The following is a 20,505-nucleotide window of genomic DNA, read 5'->3' as shown; positions in this document are numbered from 1 at the left end:
CATAAAAGCACCTTTTCTCATAAAACTCCAACGAAACTTGTTATTCAACTGGGAGTAACAACACTGAGTATAAGTCCACGTCCAATACAGATTCTAGGAAGTCTCGTCTCTGTCTGTTTTGCCCCCAAATAATTTTTGAAGGAAGTCCTACGTTCGGGTCATGGAGCCCCACACTGAGCACTAAAACAAATGCCAAGGATTATTTTTCTCTCTGTCGGAGCAGCCAGTTGCCCCGGCCTTTTCATCACCCAGCGGGTTATCATGCTTAAGCCCGCCTTGGAACAAGCACTTAACTGCAGGGGATTAAGGAGACTGCAAATCTTAAAGATTCCGATTCTCACAGTCGCACCTCTAGGCCTCCACTTGCTGAGTGGCTCCCTCCAGGAGTTACCTTAGACAATCCCTTCTACAGCTACTGGAATGTTGTGGGCTCAAAGCGAGTGGGGAGTGGAAAACTAAGTTTCTTTTCACTTACCCTAAAAGCCGCCATACCTATGACCCTCAGCTTCTTTTCGGACGGAGAGCGCAGAGGGACAAAGCAGTTCAATTTGACTTGCGTCACCACAGCCCCTCCCCTTTACGCTGGTAGCTCGCTGGCTCCTGCTCTTTCCCCGCCCTTCTGCAACTGCTTTGTCAGCTCTGCTGCCAAAGTTAACTAGTTATCAGTTCTCCAGAGAAAGGGGCTTACCCTTGTGATTGACACTCCAGTCCTGGATAGATGCAACGTCTCAGAATATTCTCCACACTCCAATTAGAAGTTTTTCTTCTTGGGTGCATGACTTTTTTTGTTTCTTTATGTGATTTGTCTAGGTAAGAACTTGAAACTTAAGTTCAACTGCCTTAATAAATAACTATATAGTCACAAGAGCAAGTCACCTTTGACATCCTTGGGGCAATTACATTCATTCTAAAACTGTCACTGAGCACCAATTCTGCCAGGCAGTTGTTCAGAGTACACTACAAAACCTAATGGCTTATCACAATCAGGAGAAAAGGACAAATATTAGAAAGGCCTAAATGCTATTCAAAAGAACAGAATACGGACTGGCAGGACATTTCAGTGTGTAAAATGTATCTGCTGCCAAGCCTGATGACCTAAATTTGGCACACACACACACACACACACACACACACACACACACACACACACTAAATGTTTTAAAAAAAGTTTTAAAAGGTTAAGAAAAAAAAAAACAGAAGGTGTCTGTTGGGGTGGAATGGCGTTTCCTGGTTCATATAGATTGAAGATGGTGATAAGGTGATTTGAGAAAAGTCATGAGGAGTGTGGACAAGTGCAAAAGTACTATCAGTGAAAGGACTGGAGTGGTAAGTTCCACAGCAATGAAAAAACATACTGCAAAGGGGCTTTGTGTGTCACTATAACTGATCTGGGGGTTTTGTTTATTTTTTTTTAAACAATTTATTTATCTTTATTTTATGTGCATTGGTGTATGCATGTATGTCTGTGTGAGGGTGTCAGATCTTAGAGTTACAGACAGTTGTTAGCTGCCATGTGGGTGCTGGGAATTGAATCCGGGTCCTCTGGTAGAGCAGTTGGTGCTCTTAACCACTGAGCCATCTCTCCAGCCCCTTGTCTTGTTTTTTATGTGCCTGTTTGTTTGCTGAAGAGAGAGAAAGCCTGTGGGATGGGGGGAGGTGGGGAGGATCTGGGAGGAGATGAGGGAGGAGACCATGATCAGAATATATTATATGAAAAATTTTAATCTAAAGAAAAGAAAACCAAAGATTTGGAAAGTAATTGAAGGGGTTTTAGCCACAGTGTGATGATCTAAAATACATTATAAAATGATGATCATGAAGCTCTGAGGAAAATATGATGTGAGAAGGTATATTATTCTCTATCTGGGAACAGGCTCCCTGAGGCCTCTGTGAATAATTAGAAAAAAAGAGTGCTCATAATGTGCCCATTAACTTCTCAATATTAATTAAGTGCATTCACCCATTCATTCAACAACTATTTCTTAAGTGTAAACTATATACTTGGAATTAATGGTGTATTAAGCATATTTGATACTTGAAGCAGATTATTTTTTAATGAGTATCCGATGAAATTATATTATTAAATAACGATTAAATAAACAAATAACAATGGTCATGATTAAAAGACTGAAAATTTTCTTTTATTATGTTTTAGCACTTAAAGTATAGCATACATATTTATAATACAATATCAATATGAAAATAAAATACAAAATAAAAGAAATACTATAGCACAAACTATAAAATAAAAATAGATAATATTTAAAATTTTTCGTGAATTTATTTTTCTAATAAGAATAAAACTGTCTACATATCGGTCACCCACTATAGGACTAGCAAATATATCAGTTTCTGGTTTTAAGGTTTATCATTTGCATATTTGTTAATTGCATTATCAGAATCTAGTATTTCTGAATTTTCTTTTTTTTTTAAATGGTTTTATTCCTTAAAGACAAAAGCTTTTTGGTTTTAATACATAAGTGAGTTCCTTAGCAGACTCCTGTTCCACCTTCTGGCCAGGCCGCTCCAGGGACCTCAGGCCACAATCTCAGCCACCATAAGCCCTTCCAGTACCCAGCAGGCCTCTGGAACTCAGGAAGCTGGGATAAAGAGAAGGCACAGGAGAGGTTGCCCAGTCCCTCTGGGCACAGGGACAGACAAGGCCACTTCCATTGCTGCTGTCTGTCGTTGGGCCAGGAGGAGGCTGGACACAGCGCACACTGTCAGTTCACTGTGGGCACCTGGCTGTGGTGAAGGCTGAACTCTTTGGCCTTGAGGCGCAGGCTGGCAATGCTGTTGGCCATGTTGACCCCGGGGGTCACAGGACTTGAACCTCCGGGGCTGTAGGGAGGCACAGAGCTGTAGCAGGATGATGCCGGCCAGCCAAGACAGATAATCTGGGCTCAGTGCGGTAGGTCGGGGGGCCACGGGCTGCTCAATGGCGGCCTCCTGGCCATAGGACTTGAGCAGCGAGGCAGAGCGGGTAGCCAGCATGGCACGTTCATTCAGGCGAAACTTGGCACGGCGGTTCTGGAATCAGACCTGGACACCTGAGGTTGACACGCCGGGCCAACTCCTCACGCACAAAGGTGTCACGGTAGTTTGTGCGTTCGAACACTCTCTCCAGGGCCTGAAACTGGCTGCTGTTGAACGTGGTTCGGTTCTGTCACTGCTTCTTCTTTCGTTTGGTAGCATGGCCACGGCCCGGGCTGGGACAGTCACCTCACTCGAGCTCTAGGTCCCTTCTGAGATCTACCTCCTCCAGAGACCTCCCTCAAGTATCCCTGCTGGTGGTAGCCAGGCAGCTCCTTCACCCCAGGACCCAGCCTGGGCTTGACATGAGTGAGACACACAAGACAGGCAAGGAACAAGGGGCTATTTCTGAATTTTCAATGGGTAATTTAGGTAGATTTTTAAATATGGCTCTTTGTTTATAGTTGATTGAAGTGCATTTGTCATTAATTTTAATATTAATAAAATTTCCTTCACAATTAGCAGTAAATATGAAAATAGGAAAATACTTAAAATCACAAACAAGCATGTACAGAATTGGAGAAATCTTATTTTCTCAAAACTCTGGGAATTATGATACAGTTCATGTCTCTGTTTCTTCAGAATTGATTATTAAGGTCTTAAAATTTTCCATAACTGATCATTTTCTATCAAAGTAACTTCTTCAGAAAATTAATCTTAAATGTCTATCACCGTTAGTTACAACTTTGGAAATTTTTCCTTTTTAAAAATGAGTAGCAATGTCTGAATGAAACACTGATATCATTGATGAACTGCTTAGTGTGAAAATGACCCAGACACTCCAATACAATGTAATGTAATATAATGTACAGTGCTATGTAATCATCTTTTCATGTTTACCCTAGTACTTCATTTTCTTTTTTTTATTTTAAAAAAATTTATTCATTTTACATGCCAACCACAAATCCCCCTCTCATTCCTGCTCCTGCTCCCCACATCCCTGCCTAACCCTCCCTCCTGACCCACCCCTCCTCCCTCCTCCAAAAGGGTAAGTTCTCTCGTGGGGGAACAGCAAGGCCTGGTACATTCAGTTGAGGCAGGACCAAGCCCCTCTCCACTTCCTCAAGAGTGAGCAAGGTATCTAAGCATAGGTAATGGGATCCAGAAATCCAGCTTATGCACCAGGGATAGATCCTGATCACATTGCTGGGGCCCCTCAAACAGACCAAGCTACACAACTGTATCCCTTATGCAAAGAGTCTAGTCAGGCCCCATGCAGGTTCCACAGCTATTGGTCTGAAGTTTGTGAGTTCCTATGAGCTTGGTTCAGTTGTCTCTGTAGATTTTTCCATCATGATCATGACCCCCACTTGCTCATATAATCCCTCTCCCTCTCTTTGACTGGAATCCCAGATTTCAGCCTGGTGCTTGGCTGTGGAACTCCGCATAATAAATGGGGCCTCCTGAAAATGAGAAGCTTCTGTAAGGCAAAGGACATTGCTGTGGATGTCTTTCTGTATGCTGTGAATGTGTTGCTCTGATTGACTAATAAATAAAGTGTTGATTGGCCAGTAGCTAGGCAGGAAGTATAGGCAGGACAAAGAGAGAGGAGAATACTGGGGACAGGAAGGCTGAATCAGGAGACCCTGCCAGCCAATGCCATAAGAAGCAAGATTTAAAGATACCAGTAAGCCATTTGGCAAGGTATAGATTTATAGAAATGGGTTAATTTAAGATGTAAGATCTAGCTAGCAAGAAGCCTGAGCCATTCGGCCATACAGTTTTAATTAATATAAGCCTCTGTGTGTTTAGTTGGATCTGAGCGGCAGTGGGACTGGTGGATGAGAGAGATTTGTCCTGACCACAGGCTAGGCAGGACACAGGAAAACTTCAGCTACAGGACATGATCAATAAGATAAAACAACAGCTTACAGAATGGGAAAAGATCTTTACAAACTCCACATCTGACAGAGGGCTGATCTGCAAAATATATAAAGAACTCAAGAAACTAGACAGCAAACTATTAAACAAACCAATTAAGAAATGGGCTACAGAGCTAAACAGAGAATTTTCAACACAAGAATCCCAAACGGCCAAAAGACATTTAAGGAATTGCTTAACATCCTTAGTCATCAGGGAAATGAAAATCAAAACAACTCTGAGGTACCACCTTACACTTATCAGAATGGCTATGATCAAAATCACTGATGACAACTTATGTTGGAGAAGATTCGGAACAAAGGGAACATTCCTCCACTATTGACGGGAGTGCAAGCTTGTACAGCCACTCTGGAAATCACTATGGCGACTTCTCAGAAAATTGGGAATCAATCTACTTCAAGACCCAATGATACCACTCTTGGGCATATACCCAAGGAATGCTCAATCATATCACAAGGGCACGTGCTCAACTATGTTCATATCAGCATTGTTCATAATAGCCAGAACCTGGAAACAACCTAGATGCCCCTCAACCAAAGAATGGATAAAGAAAATGTGGCACATATACACAATGGAGTACTATTCAGCTGTAAAAAACAATGACATCATGAAATTTGCAGGTAAATGGATGGAACTAGAAAATATCATCCTGAGTGAGGTAACCCAGACTCAGAAAGACAAACATGGTATGTACTTACTCATAAGTAGATACTAGATGTAAAGCAAAGGATAATCAGATTACAACCCACAGCTCTGAGAAGCTAGGAAACAAGGAAGACCCTAAGAGGGACACATCAATTAACCTGGAAATGGGAAATAGATAAAATGTGAGTAAACTGGCAATGGGGGGGCAATAGCAGGGAAGGGATGGGGGATGAGAACATGAGGGAACAGGATGGTCAATCTGAGGGAGGGACAGAATGGGAAAACAATGAAAGAGTATCTTGATAGAGGAAGACATTACGAGGTAAGGGAGAAACCTGGTGCTAGGAAAATTCCCAGAAATCCATAAGGATGACCCCAGATTAGACTACGAGCAATAGTGGTGAGGGTGCCTGAACTGGCTTCTCATAATCAGACTAGTACTTCATTCTCAATTTTGATTTTTAAAAATGACATTTTCATACATAGTTATTGACTACTAATTGACTTTCTCTACATATTCTTTTACTTAATATTCAAAGAACAATTTGAAGCTTAGTTTTTAACTGTGTATTTCAAAACAGACTTTGGCTTTCCATATAGTTTTCTATGTGATAAACCCCACTGACAATTTCAAATTCAGTAAAATGTAAATATTTTCCCATAGAAAGTAGGAAAATATAAGGAAATATTTAGTAGTTGTTGACTTCCCAGAATTAACTTACTTTATACTCTGCCTTTGTTCTCTCTCTTGCTCCTATTTCTTTTCTTTCTTTCTTTTTTTTTACAAGCATCATTTTTCATAGACTGTGGGTGTCAAATAATTATAAAAGTTTGTATGAAAGATGTATAAGCTATGTCCCTTGGGAGGTGGTAGTAAATTATTTTGATTTATCTATCAACATGCAGTGTTCTATCTGCATGTATGCCTGCTGGCCAGAAGAGGGCGCCAGATCTCATTACAGATGGCTGTGAGCCACCATGTGGTTGCTGGGAATTGAACTCAGGACCTTTGGAAGAGCAGCCAGTGCCCTTAACCAGTGAGCCATCTCTCCAGCCCTTTAAAAAAAAAAAAAAAAGATTTATTTATTTATTATGTATACAGCATGTATGACTACAGGCCAGAAGAGGGCACCAGATCTCATTACAGATGGTTGTGAGCCACCATGTGGTTGCTGGGAATTGAACTCGGGACCTTTGGAAGAGCAGTCAGTGTTCTTAACCTCTGAGCCATCTCTCCAGCCCTTGATTTTAATTTTTAACAAAATAAATATAATAAGATAAAGCAAAATAATCACATCAAGTGAGACAATGCAAACCAACAGAAGGAAAAGAGCTCCAAGAGAAGACACAAGAATCAGAGACCCACTGGTTCACACACTCAGGTGCCCCATAAAAACACTAAATTGAATGGTATAATATTTGTTCAGAGGACTGGTGCAGAGCAGTGTAGGCCCTGTGCATGTGGCTTCTCTCTCCATGAGCTCATGTACACATTGCTCAGTTGATTTGGCTCTTATACTCTTTGTGTCTCCTCTTCCCTGAGCTCTGAGGGGAGGGATTTGATGGAGACATCCCATTTAGAGCTGTGTGTTCCAAGGGCTCTCTCTCTCTCTCTCTCTCTCTCTCTCTCTCTCTCTCTCTCTCTCTCTCTGTGTGTGTGTGTGTGTGTGTGTGTGTGTGTGTGTGTGTGTGTTGTCTGACTGTGGGTATCTGTATTTGTTCCCATCTGCTTCCAGGAGGAAACCTCTCTGATGATGACTGAACAAGGCACTGATCTATGAGTATAGCAGAATATCATTAGGAGTCATTTTACTGTTATTTTGTTTAGCTTTAGAACAGTAGTATTTGGTTTTACCCTAGGTTTCTGGGCTATCTAGTCCCTGGTTCTTGGTCACCCAAGCTGTGTCAGGTATGAGCTCCTGGAGTGAGCCTTAAGTCAAATCAGACATGGATTGGTTACTCCCACAAGCTTTGTGCCATCATTACCCTAGCATATTTTGCAAGCAGGACAGACCAAAGGTTTACGGGCTGAGTTGGTATTTACATGTTTATATTTATTGTTTAATAGCCTGAAGAGTACCTTCTTACACAAAAGACACTAAAATGTAGGGTGAAGGCATTATGTGGGCACCTGCTCAACCTCGCCATGTTCAATGAGTTGTGTGAGGGAGGATTCAAGCACTGGAGCCTTGCTGTCAGTTTGTGGAGAGCAATCAACTGTCTTGGCAAAAACAGCCTGGGTTGTTAGGGAATTTCCATAGAACCCCTTTGGCCAAAAACTTAATTTGACATAACCCAGTCCCAGGACTGGAAGCTTTGTCTGATGACAAGAGATGGCTAGTTGGGTATTTAGGACTACATCTCCCTCATTATTTGGAGACTTCATCACGATTGCCTTCATATATTTTAGGAAGTTTCTGGTTTCCATACAGCCGTTCAAATGCCTGTCAATTCTAGCCATCTGTTCCTGCATTCCCTCTCTCAACCCCATCTCCCCTTCCCTTCTAGAATTGATCCTCCTCTTTTCATCTTCTTGACCCTGTCCCCGGTTCACTGATAAAATCTATACTATTTCCCTCTCCCATGGATATCCCTGCATCCTTCCTAGTCCCTTGCTCTATGTCTAACCTCTCTGGGTCTATGGTAGCTTGGTTATTATTTACCTAATGGCTAATATCCACATATAAGTGAATACATACCAGATTTATATTTCTGGGCCTGGATTATCTCACTAAGGATGATTTTTTTCTAGTTCCAACCATTTGCCTACAAATTTAATGATAACATTGTTTTGTGGTTGTTTTTTGTTGTTGTTGTTAATTAGTTCGTTTGTTTACCACTGTGTAATACTCCATTGTGTAAATGTACCACATTTCCTTTATCCATTCTTCGGTTGAAGGGCATTTTGATTGTTTCCAGGTTCTGGCTATTACGAATAATGTTGCTATGAACATAGCTGAGCAAATGTCCTTGTGGTGTGGTTGAGCATCTTTTGGGTATATGCCCAGGAGTGATATTACTGGGTCTTGAGTTAGGTTGATTCCCAATTTTCTGAGATACTGCCTTGCTGATTTCCAGCGTGGCTGTACAAGATTGCACTCACATGAACAGTGGAGGAATGTTCCCCTTGTTCTGAATCCTCTCCAACATAAGCTGTCATCAGTGTTTTTTATTTTAGCCATTCTGACAGGTGTAAGATGGTATCTCAGAGTTGTTTTGATTTGCATTTCCCTGATGGCTAAGGATGTTGAACATTTCCTTAAATGTCTTTTGGCCATTTGAGATTCTTCTGTTGCAATTTCTCTGTTTAGCTATGTAGCCCATTTTTTAATTGGATTGTTTGATATTTTGAGGTCTAGTTTCTTGAGTTCTTAATATATTTTTGAGATCAGCTCTTTGTCAGATGTGGGGTTTGTAAAGATCTTTTCTCATTCTGTAGGCTGCCTTTTTGTCTTAGTGACAGTGTCCTTCACCTTAAAGAAGCTTCTCAGTTTCAGGAGGTCCCATTTTTTAATTGTTGCTCTCAGTATCTGTGCTACTGGTGTTATACTTAGGAAGTGGACTCCTGAGCCAATGCATTCAAGACTACTTCCTACTTCTGGATTTATGTTGAAGTCCTTGATCCACTTGGACTTGAGTTTTGTGCATGGCAACAGATATGGATTTATTTGAAGCCTTCTACATGTAGATATACAGTTATGCCAGCACCATTTGTTCAAGATGCTTTCTTTTCCCCATTGCACAGTTTTGGCTTTGTTGTCAAATACCAGATCATTGTAGGTGTGTGGATTAATGTCAGGGTCTTGGATTTGATTGCATTGATCAATGTGTCCATTTTTATGCCAATACCAAGCTGTTTTTATTAAAATAGCTCTATAGTAGAGCTTAAAGTCAGGAATGGTGATACCTCTGGAAGTTCCTTTATTGTATAGGATTGTTTTGGCTATCCTGGGTTTTTTGTTTTTCCACATGAAGTTGAGTATTGTTCTTTCAAGGTCTGTGAAGAATTGCATTGTGATTTTGATGGGGATTGCATCGAATCTGTAGATTGCTTTTGGTAAAATTGCCATTTTTACTATGATGATCTCACCTATTCAAGAACATGGGAGATCTTTCAATTTTCTGATATCTTCTTCAATTTATTTCTTCAAAGACTTAAAGTTCTTGTCATACAGGTCTTTCACTTGTTTGGTTAGAGTTACCCAAAGATATTTTACATTGTTTGTGGCTATTGTAAAAAGTAATATTTCTTTGATTTCTTTCTCAGTCCCTTTATCATTTGTATATAGGAGGGCTACTGATTTTTTGAGTTAATCTTGTATCTTGCCACATTACTGAAGGTGTTTATCAGCTATAGGAGTACCTTGGTAGAATTTTTGGGGTTGCTTATGTATCATATCATCTGCAAATAGTGAAAGTCTGACTTCTTCCTTTCCAATTTGTATCCCTTTGATCTCTTTTTGTTGTCTTATTGCTCTAGCTAGAACTTCAAGTACTATATTGAATAGGTATGGAGAGAGTGGACAACCTTGTCTTGTTCCTGATTTTAATAGACTCACTTTGAATTTTCTCCCCATTTGTTTTGATGTTGGCTGTTGGCTTGGTGTATATTGCCTTTATTATGTTTAAATATGTTCTTGGAACCTTGATCTCTTCAAGACCTTTATCATGAAGGGGTATTGGATTTTGTCAAAGGTTTTTTCAGCATCTAATGAGATGATTATGTGGTTTTCTGCTTACAGTTTGTTTGTATGGTGGATTACATTGACAGATTGTTATATTTTGAACCATACCTGCATCTCTGGGATGAAGTCTACTTGATCAGGGTGCATGATTTTTTATGTGTTCTTGGATTCGGTTTTTTATAGTATTTTATTGAAAAATTTTGCATCAATGTTCATAAGAGAGATTGGTTTGTAATTCTCTTTCCTAGTTGCATCTTTATGTGGTTTGGGTATCAGGGTAGCTGTAACCTCATAAAAAGAATTTGGTAATGTTTCTTCTATTTCTATTGTTCAGAACAATTTCCAGAGTATTGGTAGAATTCTGCACTGGCCCTAGGCTTTTTTTGATTGGGAGACTTTTGATGATTGCTTCGATTTCCTTAGGGGTTATAGGTCTATTTAAATTGTTTATCTGATCTTGATTTAATTTTGGTTTGGGGTACCTATCCAGAAATTTTTCCATTTCTTTTAGATTTTTCAATTTTGTGGAGTACAAGTTTTCAAAGTATGGCCTAATGATTCTCTGGATTTCCTCAGTGTCTGTAATTATGTCCCCCTTTTCATTTCTAATTTTGTTAAATTAGATATTCTCTCTCTGCTTCTTGGTTAGTTTGGATAAGGGTTTGTCTGTCTTGTTGATTTTCTCAAAGAACCAACTCTTTGTTTCATTGATTCTTTGTATTGTTCTCTTTGTTTCTATTTTATTGATTTCAGCCCTCAGTTTGATTATTTCCTGTTGTCTACTCCTCCTGGGTGAGTTTGCTTCTTTTTGTTCTAGAGCTTTCAGGTGTGCTGTTAAGTCACTAGTGTGGGATTTCACCAACTTCTTTATGTAGGCACTTAGTGCTATGAACTTTCCTCTTAGAACTGCTTTCTCAGTGTCACATAAGTTTGGGTATGTTGTGCATTCATTTTCATTGAATTCTAGGAAATCTTTAATTTCTTTCTTTGTTTCTTCCTTGACCCAGTAGTGATTTGGATGAGCATTTCTCGTTTCCATGAGTTTGTAGGCTTTCTGCATTTTGTGTTGTTGTTGAATTCTAGCTTTAAGCCGTGGTGGTCCAATGAGATGTAGGGGATTATTCCATTTTTTCTTTTTTGTATCTGTTGAAATTTATTTATTCATTTTATATTTATTTATTTATTTATTTATGTATTTATTTATTTATTTTTACTGACTATGTGGTCAGTGTTGGAGAAGACTCCATGGAGTGCTGAAAAGCATGTATATTCTTTTGTGTTAGGGTGAAATGTTCTATAGATGTCTGTTAGGTCCATTTGAGTAATAACATCTGTCAGTTCCCTTATTTCTCTGTTGAATTTCTGTCTAGCAGACACGTCCATTGGTGAGAGAAGGATGTTGAAGTCTCCCATTATTAGTGTATGGGGTTTGATGTGTGATTTGAGGTGTTTCTTTGACAAATGTAGGTGCCCTTGTATTTGGGGCATAAATGTTAAGAATTGAGACTTCTTCTTGATGGATTTTTTCTGTGATGAATATGCAATGCCCTTTTTCATCTCTTTTGATTGATTTTAGTTTGAAGTATATTTTGTTAGATATTAGGATAGCTACACCAGCTTGTTTCTTAGATCCGTTTGAAAAGTTTTTTCCCAACCCTTTACTCTGAGGTAATGTCTATCTTAGAGGTTGAGGTGTGTTTCTTATATGCAGCAGCAGGATTGATCCTGTTTTCATATCCATTCTGTTAGCCTGTGTCTTTTTATAGGTGAATTGAATCCATTGATATTAAAGGATATTAATGACCAGTGATTGTTAATTCCTGTTAATTTATGGTAATGTGTGTGTGTGTGTGTGTGTGTGTGTGTGTGTGTGTGTGTGTGTGTTTCCCTTCTTTGTGATTTGCTGGTGTGAGATTATTTATTGCCTGTGTTTTGGTGGTTGTAGCTAACTTCATTGGGTTGGAGTGTTCCTTCTAGTACTTTCTGTAGGGCTGGATTTGTGGATATGTAATGTTTAAATCTGGTTTTGTCACGGAATATCTTGTTTTCTTCATCTATGGTGATTGAAAGTTTTGATGGGTATAGTAGTCTGGGCTGGCATCTGTGTTCTCTTGGTATCTCCAGAATGTCTGTCCAGGACCTTCTGGCTTTGAGAGTTTCCATTGAGAAGTCGTGTGTAATTCTGATAGATGTGCCTTTTTTTATGTTACTTGACTTTTTCCTTTGCTGCTCTTATTATTCTTTCTTTATTCTGTATGTTTAGTGTTTTGACTATTATGTAGCAAGGGAACTTTTTTGTGATCCAGTGTATTTGGTGTTCTGTATGCTTCTTGTACCTGCATAGGCATGTCTTTCTTTCTTTCTTTTTTTTGATTTTTATTTTATTTTATTTTATTTTATTTTACAATACTATTCAGTTCTACATAATAGCCACAGATTCCCTTGTTCTCTCCCTTCCTGCCCCCTTCCCCTTCCCCCCAGCCTACCCCCCATTCCCACCTCCTCCACATCAAGGTCTACCCCGAGGACTGGGATTGACCTGATAGACTCAGTCCAGGCAGATCCAGTCCCCTCCTCCCAGATTGAGCCAAGCGTCCCTGCATAAGTCCCAGGTTTCAAACAGCTAACTCATGCAACGAGCCCAGGACCTGGTACCACTGCCTAGATGCCTCCCAAACAGATCAAGCCAATTGACTGTCTCACCTATTCAGAGGGCCTGATCCAGTTGGGGGCCCCTCAGCCTTTGGTTCATAGTTGATGTGTTTCCATTCATTTGGTTATTTGTCCCTGTGCTTTATCCAACCTTGGTTTCAACAATTCTCGCTCATATAAACCCTCCTCTTTCTCACTAATTAGACTCACAGTGCTCCACCACGGGGCTAGCCGTGGATGTCTGCATCCAGATTCCTCAGTCCTTGGATGGGGTTTATGGCACAAATATTAGGGTGTTTAGCCATCCCATCACCAGAGTAGGTCAGTCCCAGCTGTCTCTCGACCATTGCCAGCAGTCTTTTGTGGGGGTATCTTTGTGGATTTCTGTGGGCCTCTTTAGCTCTTTGTTTCTTCCTTTTCTCATGTGGTCTTCATTTACCATTGTCTCCTATTCGTTGTTCTCCCTCTCTTTTCTTGATCCAGCTAGGATCTCCCACTCTCTTTCCCTCGACCCTCGCCCTTCATTGCTCCCACTCATGTCCAGGCTGTTCATGTAGATCTCATCCATTTCTCCATGTCTTTCTTGGGTCCCGTTTTCCAGGTAGCCTCACTGGTGATGTGAGTAGCAGTCCAGTCATCCTTGTTCCACATCTAGCATCTTCCTATGAGTGAGTACATACCATATTTGTCTTTCTGAGTCTGGGTTACCTCACTCAGGATGATTTTTTCTAGATCCATCCATTTGCCTGCAAACCTCATGGTGTCATTGTTTTTCTCTGCTGAGTAGTATTCCATTGTGTATATGTGCCACAATTTATTTATCCATTCTTCAGTTGAAGGGCATCTAGGTTGTTTCCAGGTTTTGGCTATTACAAACAATGCTGATATGAACATAGCTGAGCAAGTGCTCTTGTGGTATGATTGAGCATTTCTTGGGTATATGCCCAGGAGTGGTATAGCTGGATCTTGGGGGAGATTGATTCCCAATTTTCTAAGAAAGCGCCATATTGATTTCCAAAGTGGTTGTACAAGCTTGCATTCCCACCAGAAGTGGAGGAGAGTTCCCCTAGTTCCACATCCACTCCAGCATAAAGTGTCTTCAGTGTTTTTGATCTTAGCCATTCTGACAGGCGAAAGGTGGTATCTCAGAGTTGTTTTGATTTGCATTTCCCTGATGATTAGGGATGTTGAACAATTCCTTAAATGTCTTTCAGTCTTTTGAGTTTCCTCTGTTGAGAATTCTCTGTTTAGTTCTAAAGCCCATTTCTCAATTGGACTATTGGTCGTTTTGATGGCTAATTTCTTGAGTTCCTTTATATTCTGAATATCAGTCCTCTGTCACGTGTGGGGTTGGTGAAGATCTTTTCCCATTCTGTAGGCTGTCGCTTTGCCTTGTTGACCGTATCCTTTGCTCTACAAAAGCTTCTCAGTTTCAAGAGGTCCCATTGATTGATTGTTTTTCTCAGTGTCTGTGCTACTGGTGTTATATTTAGGAAGTGATCTCCTATGCCAATGCGTTCAAGACTACTTCCTACTTTCTCTTCTAGCAGGTTCAGAGTAGCTGGATTTATGTTGAGGTCCTTGATACACTTGGACTTAAGTTTTGTGCACGGTGACAGACATGAATCTATCTATTTGCAGCCTTCTACATGTTAATATCCAGTTATGCCAGCACCATTTGTTGAAGATGCTTTCTTTTTTCCATTGTACACTTTTGGCTTCTTTGTCAAAAATTATATGTCCATAGGTGTGTGGGTTAATGTCAGGGTCTTCAATTCGATTCCATTGGTCCACATATCGGTTTTTATGCCAATACCAAGCTGTTTTTATTACTGTAGCTCTATAGTAGAGCTTGAAGTAAGGGATTGTGATGCCTCCAGAGTTTGTTTTATTGTACAGGAATCTTTTGGCTATCCTGGGTTTTTTGTTTATCCATATGAAGTTGAGTATTATTCTTTCCAGGTCTGTGAAGAATTGTGTTGGTATTTTGATGGGGATTGCATTGAATCTGTAGATTGCTTTTGGTAAGATTGCCATTTTTACTATGTTAAACCTGCCTACCCATGAGCATGGGAGATCTTTGCATTTTCTGACATCTTCAATTTCTTTTTTCAAGGACTTAAAGTTCTTGTCATATAGGTCCTTCACTTGCTTGGTTAGTGTTACCCCAAGGTATTTTATGTCATTTGTGGCTATTGTAAAGGGTGATGTATCTCTAATTGCCTTCTCAGCTTCTTTGTCCATTGTATGTAGGAGGGCTACTGATTTTTTTGAGTTGATCTTGTATCCTGCTATTTTGCTGAAGGTGTTTATAAGCTTTATCAATTCCTGGGTGGAATCTTTGGGGTCACTCAAGTATACTATCATGTCATCTGAAAATAGGGAAAGCTTGACTTCTTCCTTTCCAATTTGTATCCCCTTAATCTCCTTATGTTGTCTTATTGCTCTGGCTAGAACTTCAAGTACTATATTGAATAAGTATGGGGAGAGTGGACAGCCTTGCCTCGTTCCTGATTTTAGTGGAATTGCTTTGAGTTTCTCTCCATTTAATTTGATGTTGGCTGTTGGCTTGCTGTAAATTGCCTTTATTATGTTTAGGTATGTTCCCTGTATTCCTGATCGCTCCAAGACTTTTATCATGAAGGGGTGTTGGATTTTGTCAAATGCCTTTTCTGCATCTAGTGAGATGATCATGTGGTTTTTTTCTTTGAGTTTGTTTATATGGTGTATTACATTGATGGACTTTCGTATGTTGAACCACCCTTGCATCCCTGGGATGAAGCCTACTTGATCATGGTGGATAATTGTTCTGATGTGTTCTTGGAGTCTGTTTGCCAGTATTTTATTGAGTATTTTTGCATCAATGTTCATGAGGGAGATCGGTCTGTAGTTCTCTTTCTTTGTTGCATCCTTGTTTGGTTTAGGAATCAGGGTAATTGTAACCTCATAGAAGGAGTTTGGTAATGTTCCTTCTGTTTCTATTATGTGGAACAATTTAGAGAGTATTGGTATTAACTCTTCTTTGAAGATCTGGTAGAATTCTGCGCTGAAACCATCTGTTCCTGGGCTTTCTTTGGTTGGGAGACTTTTAATGACTGTTTCTATTTCCTTAGGGGTTATTGGACTATTTAAATAGTTTATCTGGTCTTGATTTAACTTAGGTATGTGGTACCTATCCAGAAAAATGTCCATTTCTTTTAGGTTTTCCAGTTTTATGGAGTAGAGGTTTTTGAAATATGACCTTATAATTCTCTGAATTTCCTCAATGTCTGTTGTTATGTCCCCCTTTTCATTTCTGATTTTGTTGATTTGCATTCTCTCTCTCTGTCTTTTGGTTAGTTTGGATAAGGGCTTGTCTATGTTGTTGATTTTCTCAAAGAACCAACTCTTTGTTTCATTAATTTTTTGTATTATTCTCTTAGTTTCTAATGTATTAATTTCACCTCTCACTTTGATAATTTCCTGGCGTCTATTCTTCCTGGGAGACTTTGCTTCTTCTTGTTCTAGAGCTTTCAGGTGTGCTGTTAAGTCACTAGTGTGGGATTTCTCCAACTTCTTTATGTGGGCATTTAGTGCTATGAATTTCCCTCTTAACACTGCTTTCATAGTGTCCCATAAGTTTGGGTATGTGGTATCTTCATTTTCATTGATCTCTAGGTAGTCTTTAATTTCTTTCTTTATTTCTTCCTTAACCCAATGGTGATTCAGGTGAGCATTATTCAGTTTCCATAAGATTGTAGGTTTTCTGTAGTTTTTGTTGTTGTTGAAATCTAACTTTAAACCATGGTGGTCTGATAGAACACAGGAGGTTATTCCAATTGTTTTGTATCTGTTGAGATTTGCTTTGTGGCCAAGTATGTAGTCAATTTTAGAGAAAGTTCCATGGGGTGCTGAGAAGAAGGTATATTCTTTCTTGTTAGGATGGAATGTTCTGTAGATATCTATTAGGTCCAATTGGGTCATGACATCAGTTAAGTCCTTTATTTCTCTGTTAAGTTTCGATTTGGGAGATCTGTCCAGTGGTGAAAGTGGGGTGTTGAGATCTCCCACTATTAATGTGTGGGGTTTTATATGTGGTTTAAGCTTTAGTAATGTTTCTTTTACATATGTGGGTGCCCTTGTGTTTGGGGCATAAATGTTCAGAATTGAAACTTCGTCTTGGTGGATCATTCCTGTGATGAAGATGTAATGCCCTTCTTGATCTCTTTTGATTGATTTTAGTTTGAAGTCTATTTTGTTAGATATCAGGATGGCTATACCCGCTTGTTTCTTAAGACCATTTGATTGGAAAGTCTTTTCCCAGCCTTTTATTCTTAGGTAGTGTCTGTCTTTGAATTTGAGATGTGTTTCTTGTATGCAGCAGAAAGATGGGTCCTGCTTTCATATCCATTCTCTAAGCCTATGTCTTTTTATAGGTGAATTAAGTCCGTTGATATTAAGGGATATTAACAACCAGTGATTGTTCATCCCTGTTATTTTTGGTGGTAGTCTGTGTGTACTTCTCTTCTTTGGGGTTTACTGTTGTGGCTTTATCTATTGCCTGTGTTTTCGAGTGTGTATCTGACTTCCTTCAGTTGGAATTTTCCTTCTAGTGCTTTCTGTAGGGCTGGGTTTGTGGATAGGTATTGTTTAAATCTGGCTTTGTCTTCGAATGTCTTGTTCCTTCCATCTATGATGATTGAAAGTTTTGCTGGGTATATTAGTCTGGGCTGACATCCATGGTCTCTTAGTGTCTGCATTACATCTGTCCAGGTCCTTCTGGCTTTCAAAGTCTCCATTGAGAAATCGGGTGTTATTCTGATGGGTTTACCTTTATAGGTCACTTGGCCTTTTTCCTTTGCTGCTCTTAATATTCTTTCTTTATTCTGTACATTTAGTTGTTTAATTATTATGTGTCCAGGGGACTTTTTTGGAGGGTCTAGTCTGTTTGGTGTTCTATAGGCTTCTTGTATCTTCATAGGCATTTCCTTCTTTAAGTTGGGAAAGTTTTCTTCTATAATTTTGTTGAATATATTTTCTGTGCCTTTGAGTTGGTATTCTTCATCTTCTTCTATCCCTATAATTTGTAGGTTTGGTCTTTTCATGGTGTCCCAAATTTCTTGGACATTTTGGTTCATGACTTTGTTGGCTTTAGTGTTTCCTTCCACTGATGAAACTATTTCTTCTACTGTATGTTCAATGCCAGAGATCCTCTCTTCCATCTCTTGTATTCTGTTGGTTATACCTGCATCTGAAGTTCCCGATCTTTTATTCAGATTTTCTATTTCCAGCATTCCCTCTGTTTGTGTCTTCTTTATTTTTTCAATTTCCCTTTTCAGGTCTTGGACTGTTTCCTTTATTTTTTCATTGCTTGTTCATGATTTTCTTTCAGTATTTTATTGTTTTCTTCCAGGACTTTATTGTTTTCTTCCAGGACTTTATTGTTTTCTTCTAATTTGTTTGCCCTTTCCTCTAATTGTTTACAGCGTTCTTCCAATTTTCTTGTCTTTTCCTCTACACAAGCCTCTAACTTCTTCATGATGTTACTCATAAGGCTACTTTCTTCTGCTTCTTCCAATTTTTGATGTTCAGGTCTAGATGTTGGAGGTGTGCTAGGTTCTGGTGATGCTGTATTGCTCTTCATTTTGTTGTATGTACTTCTGCCTTGACATCTGCCCATCTCCTTGTGGTTCCTTCTTGGTCTTATCAGTGTACTTGGTTCAGAAAGAGCTGACAGATTCAGGAAGTCTCTCTCTCTCTTGTCCAGATGGGAGTTCTCTTGTCCAAATGGGAACTCTGGGGCAGGATGGAAGCTCTTATCTGAACTGGAAGTCGCTGGTCCAGAAGGGAAGTCGGGGGAAGGATGGGAGCTGGAGGCCGGTCTCTAAGTCTCAGGAAGTGGCTGGGGTCTCGGGCAGATGGGCGTGGGGCCATGGTGCGGAGATTGCAGGGGCTGCTGGGGGGCTTGGAAAAGGGGATCCCTCCCGGTGGGGCTAGAAGGGGACCTGCCCGGTGGCCAGAACCTGGGGCCAAGTTGGGCAGGTTTTCCCAGAATGGCTGGAGTCCAGGGATGGGGTCTGGGTTGGGCCCGGATACTCACCTCTGGTCCAGAAGGGAAGTCAGGGGCAGGATCATGTCTTTCTTTAGATTGGGAAAGTTTTCTTCTACAATTTTGTTGAATATATTCTCTATGCCTTTGAGCTGGAATTCTTCTACTTCTTCTATTCCTATTATTCTTAGGTTTGGTTTTCATGGTGTCCCAGTTTTACTGGATGTTTTGTGTTAAAAATTTGCTGGATTTAACATTTTCTTTGATGAATGAATACTCTATCGTATCCTCAACACCTGTGATTCTTTCTTCCATTTCTTGTATTCTGTTGGTTATGCATGCTTCTGTAGCTTCTAATCCTTTACTTACATTTTTTTTTCTAAATTCCTTTAGTTTGTGTTTTCTTTATTGCCTCTATTTCAGTTTTCAAGTCTTGAACTGTTTCCTTCACTTGTTTGATTTTTTCCCCTTGGGTTTCTTGACATTTTAAAGAGATTTCTTGATTTCTTCTAATTTTTTGTTTGTCTTTTCCTCCATTTCTTTAAGGGGAATTTTTCATTTCCTCTTTTAGGGCCTCTATCATCAAAAGTTGTTTGTACGGTGGTTTTTTTCTGGATCATCTGCTTTGGGATGTTCAGGTCTTGCTGCTATAGGATTACTAGGTTCTGATGGCGCCATATTACTCTTTATGTTGTTTAATGTGTTCTTACATAGCCATCTACCCATTTCTTCCTTTAATCTGAACAGGTGGGGCTCCAGGTCATTCTTTTTCCAATTGGTGCAGGTGGGGCCTCTGGCTCATATGGGTGCTTTTCTTCCCAATCGGTCCAGGATGGGGCATAGGGCCCTGGGGGTTGCTGGTGTGGCAGGGGATGGTTGGTGAGAGGGTGAGGGTAGGAGGGGGCTGCTGTGGGTTCTCTGGTGCTGGGGACTAGCCTCAGCAGTTTCGGGGGTCTGAAGGACTGGATACCTGGAAGGCACAGTAACGACTCAGAGACAGTGTTAGTGCAAGCTGACAGGTCACTTCGGGCTTCTACAGTTGCTAAGTAGCTTCTTTGCGACAGCTTCTTTAGTTTCCCTAGCTTCTACTTTTGCCCTGGTAATCTCAGTCTTTTATTATCATAATCAGTGGGGAACAGAAAGAAAAGGGGGAATCACCCAATACAGAATATTCCCATGATTCCAAAGGTTATTCTTAGAAAATCACCAATATATTCTTCATCATCTTTAGCTAAACACAGGAACTATCCCAGACTTAACACCAAAGCAACCATAATCTATTTTTTTTATTATCAATGATTATACAACCTTCTGAGCACTTGACCCAGAGGCTAACAACAAGCAATTTCGCAAAAAAAAAAAAAAAGGTAAAAAATAAGAACAGTGGTCAATGTACCAGACAGTCATTTCCTTCTCACACAGCCTGCTCTGACCTCAAGACCCCTGCAGCTGCCTAAGTTCCTCCTCAGCCCTCTGCAAACACCAAGCCCCATGACTGGTGGGCTACAATGACCTCAGACAAGAAATCTGTCCCTGCAAGTCAGCAACTTTTGTCTTTCTTATCCCAACAATTCCAAGGAG

At 40.0% G+C, this 20,505-nt stretch overlaps 1 protein-coding gene and 1 pseudogene across 1 annotated transcript in view; both read right to left on the bottom strand.

Annotated features, from left to right (window-relative positions):
• Apool (apolipoprotein O like) overlaps positions 1 to 562 on the bottom strand; it is a 63,553-nt gene extending 62,991 nt beyond the window's left edge. Inside the window, exon 1 of the mRNA XM_028874758.2 lies at positions 476 to 562. Coding sequence (XP_028730591.1) covers positions 476 to 490 — 15 coding nt within the window. The 5' untranslated portion in view covers positions 491 to 562. The remainder of the gene's footprint in view (positions 1 to 475) is intronic.
• Positions 563 to 2,723: 2,161 nt separating this feature from the next.
• On the bottom strand, positions 2,724 to 19,602 carry LOC114696787 (annotated as a pseudogene).
• Positions 19,603 to 20,505: the final 903 nt, after the last annotated feature.

Source organism: Peromyscus leucopus, chromosome X, assembly GCF_004664715.2.
Source record: "Peromyscus leucopus breed LL Stock chromosome X, UCI_PerLeu_2.1, whole genome shotgun sequence".
Classification (NCBI taxonomy): Eukaryota; Metazoa; Chordata; class Mammalia; order Rodentia; family Cricetidae; genus Peromyscus; species Peromyscus leucopus.
The sequence above is the reverse complement of the archived record's forward strand: the minus strand, read 5'-3'. Positions and strand labels throughout refer to the sequence as shown.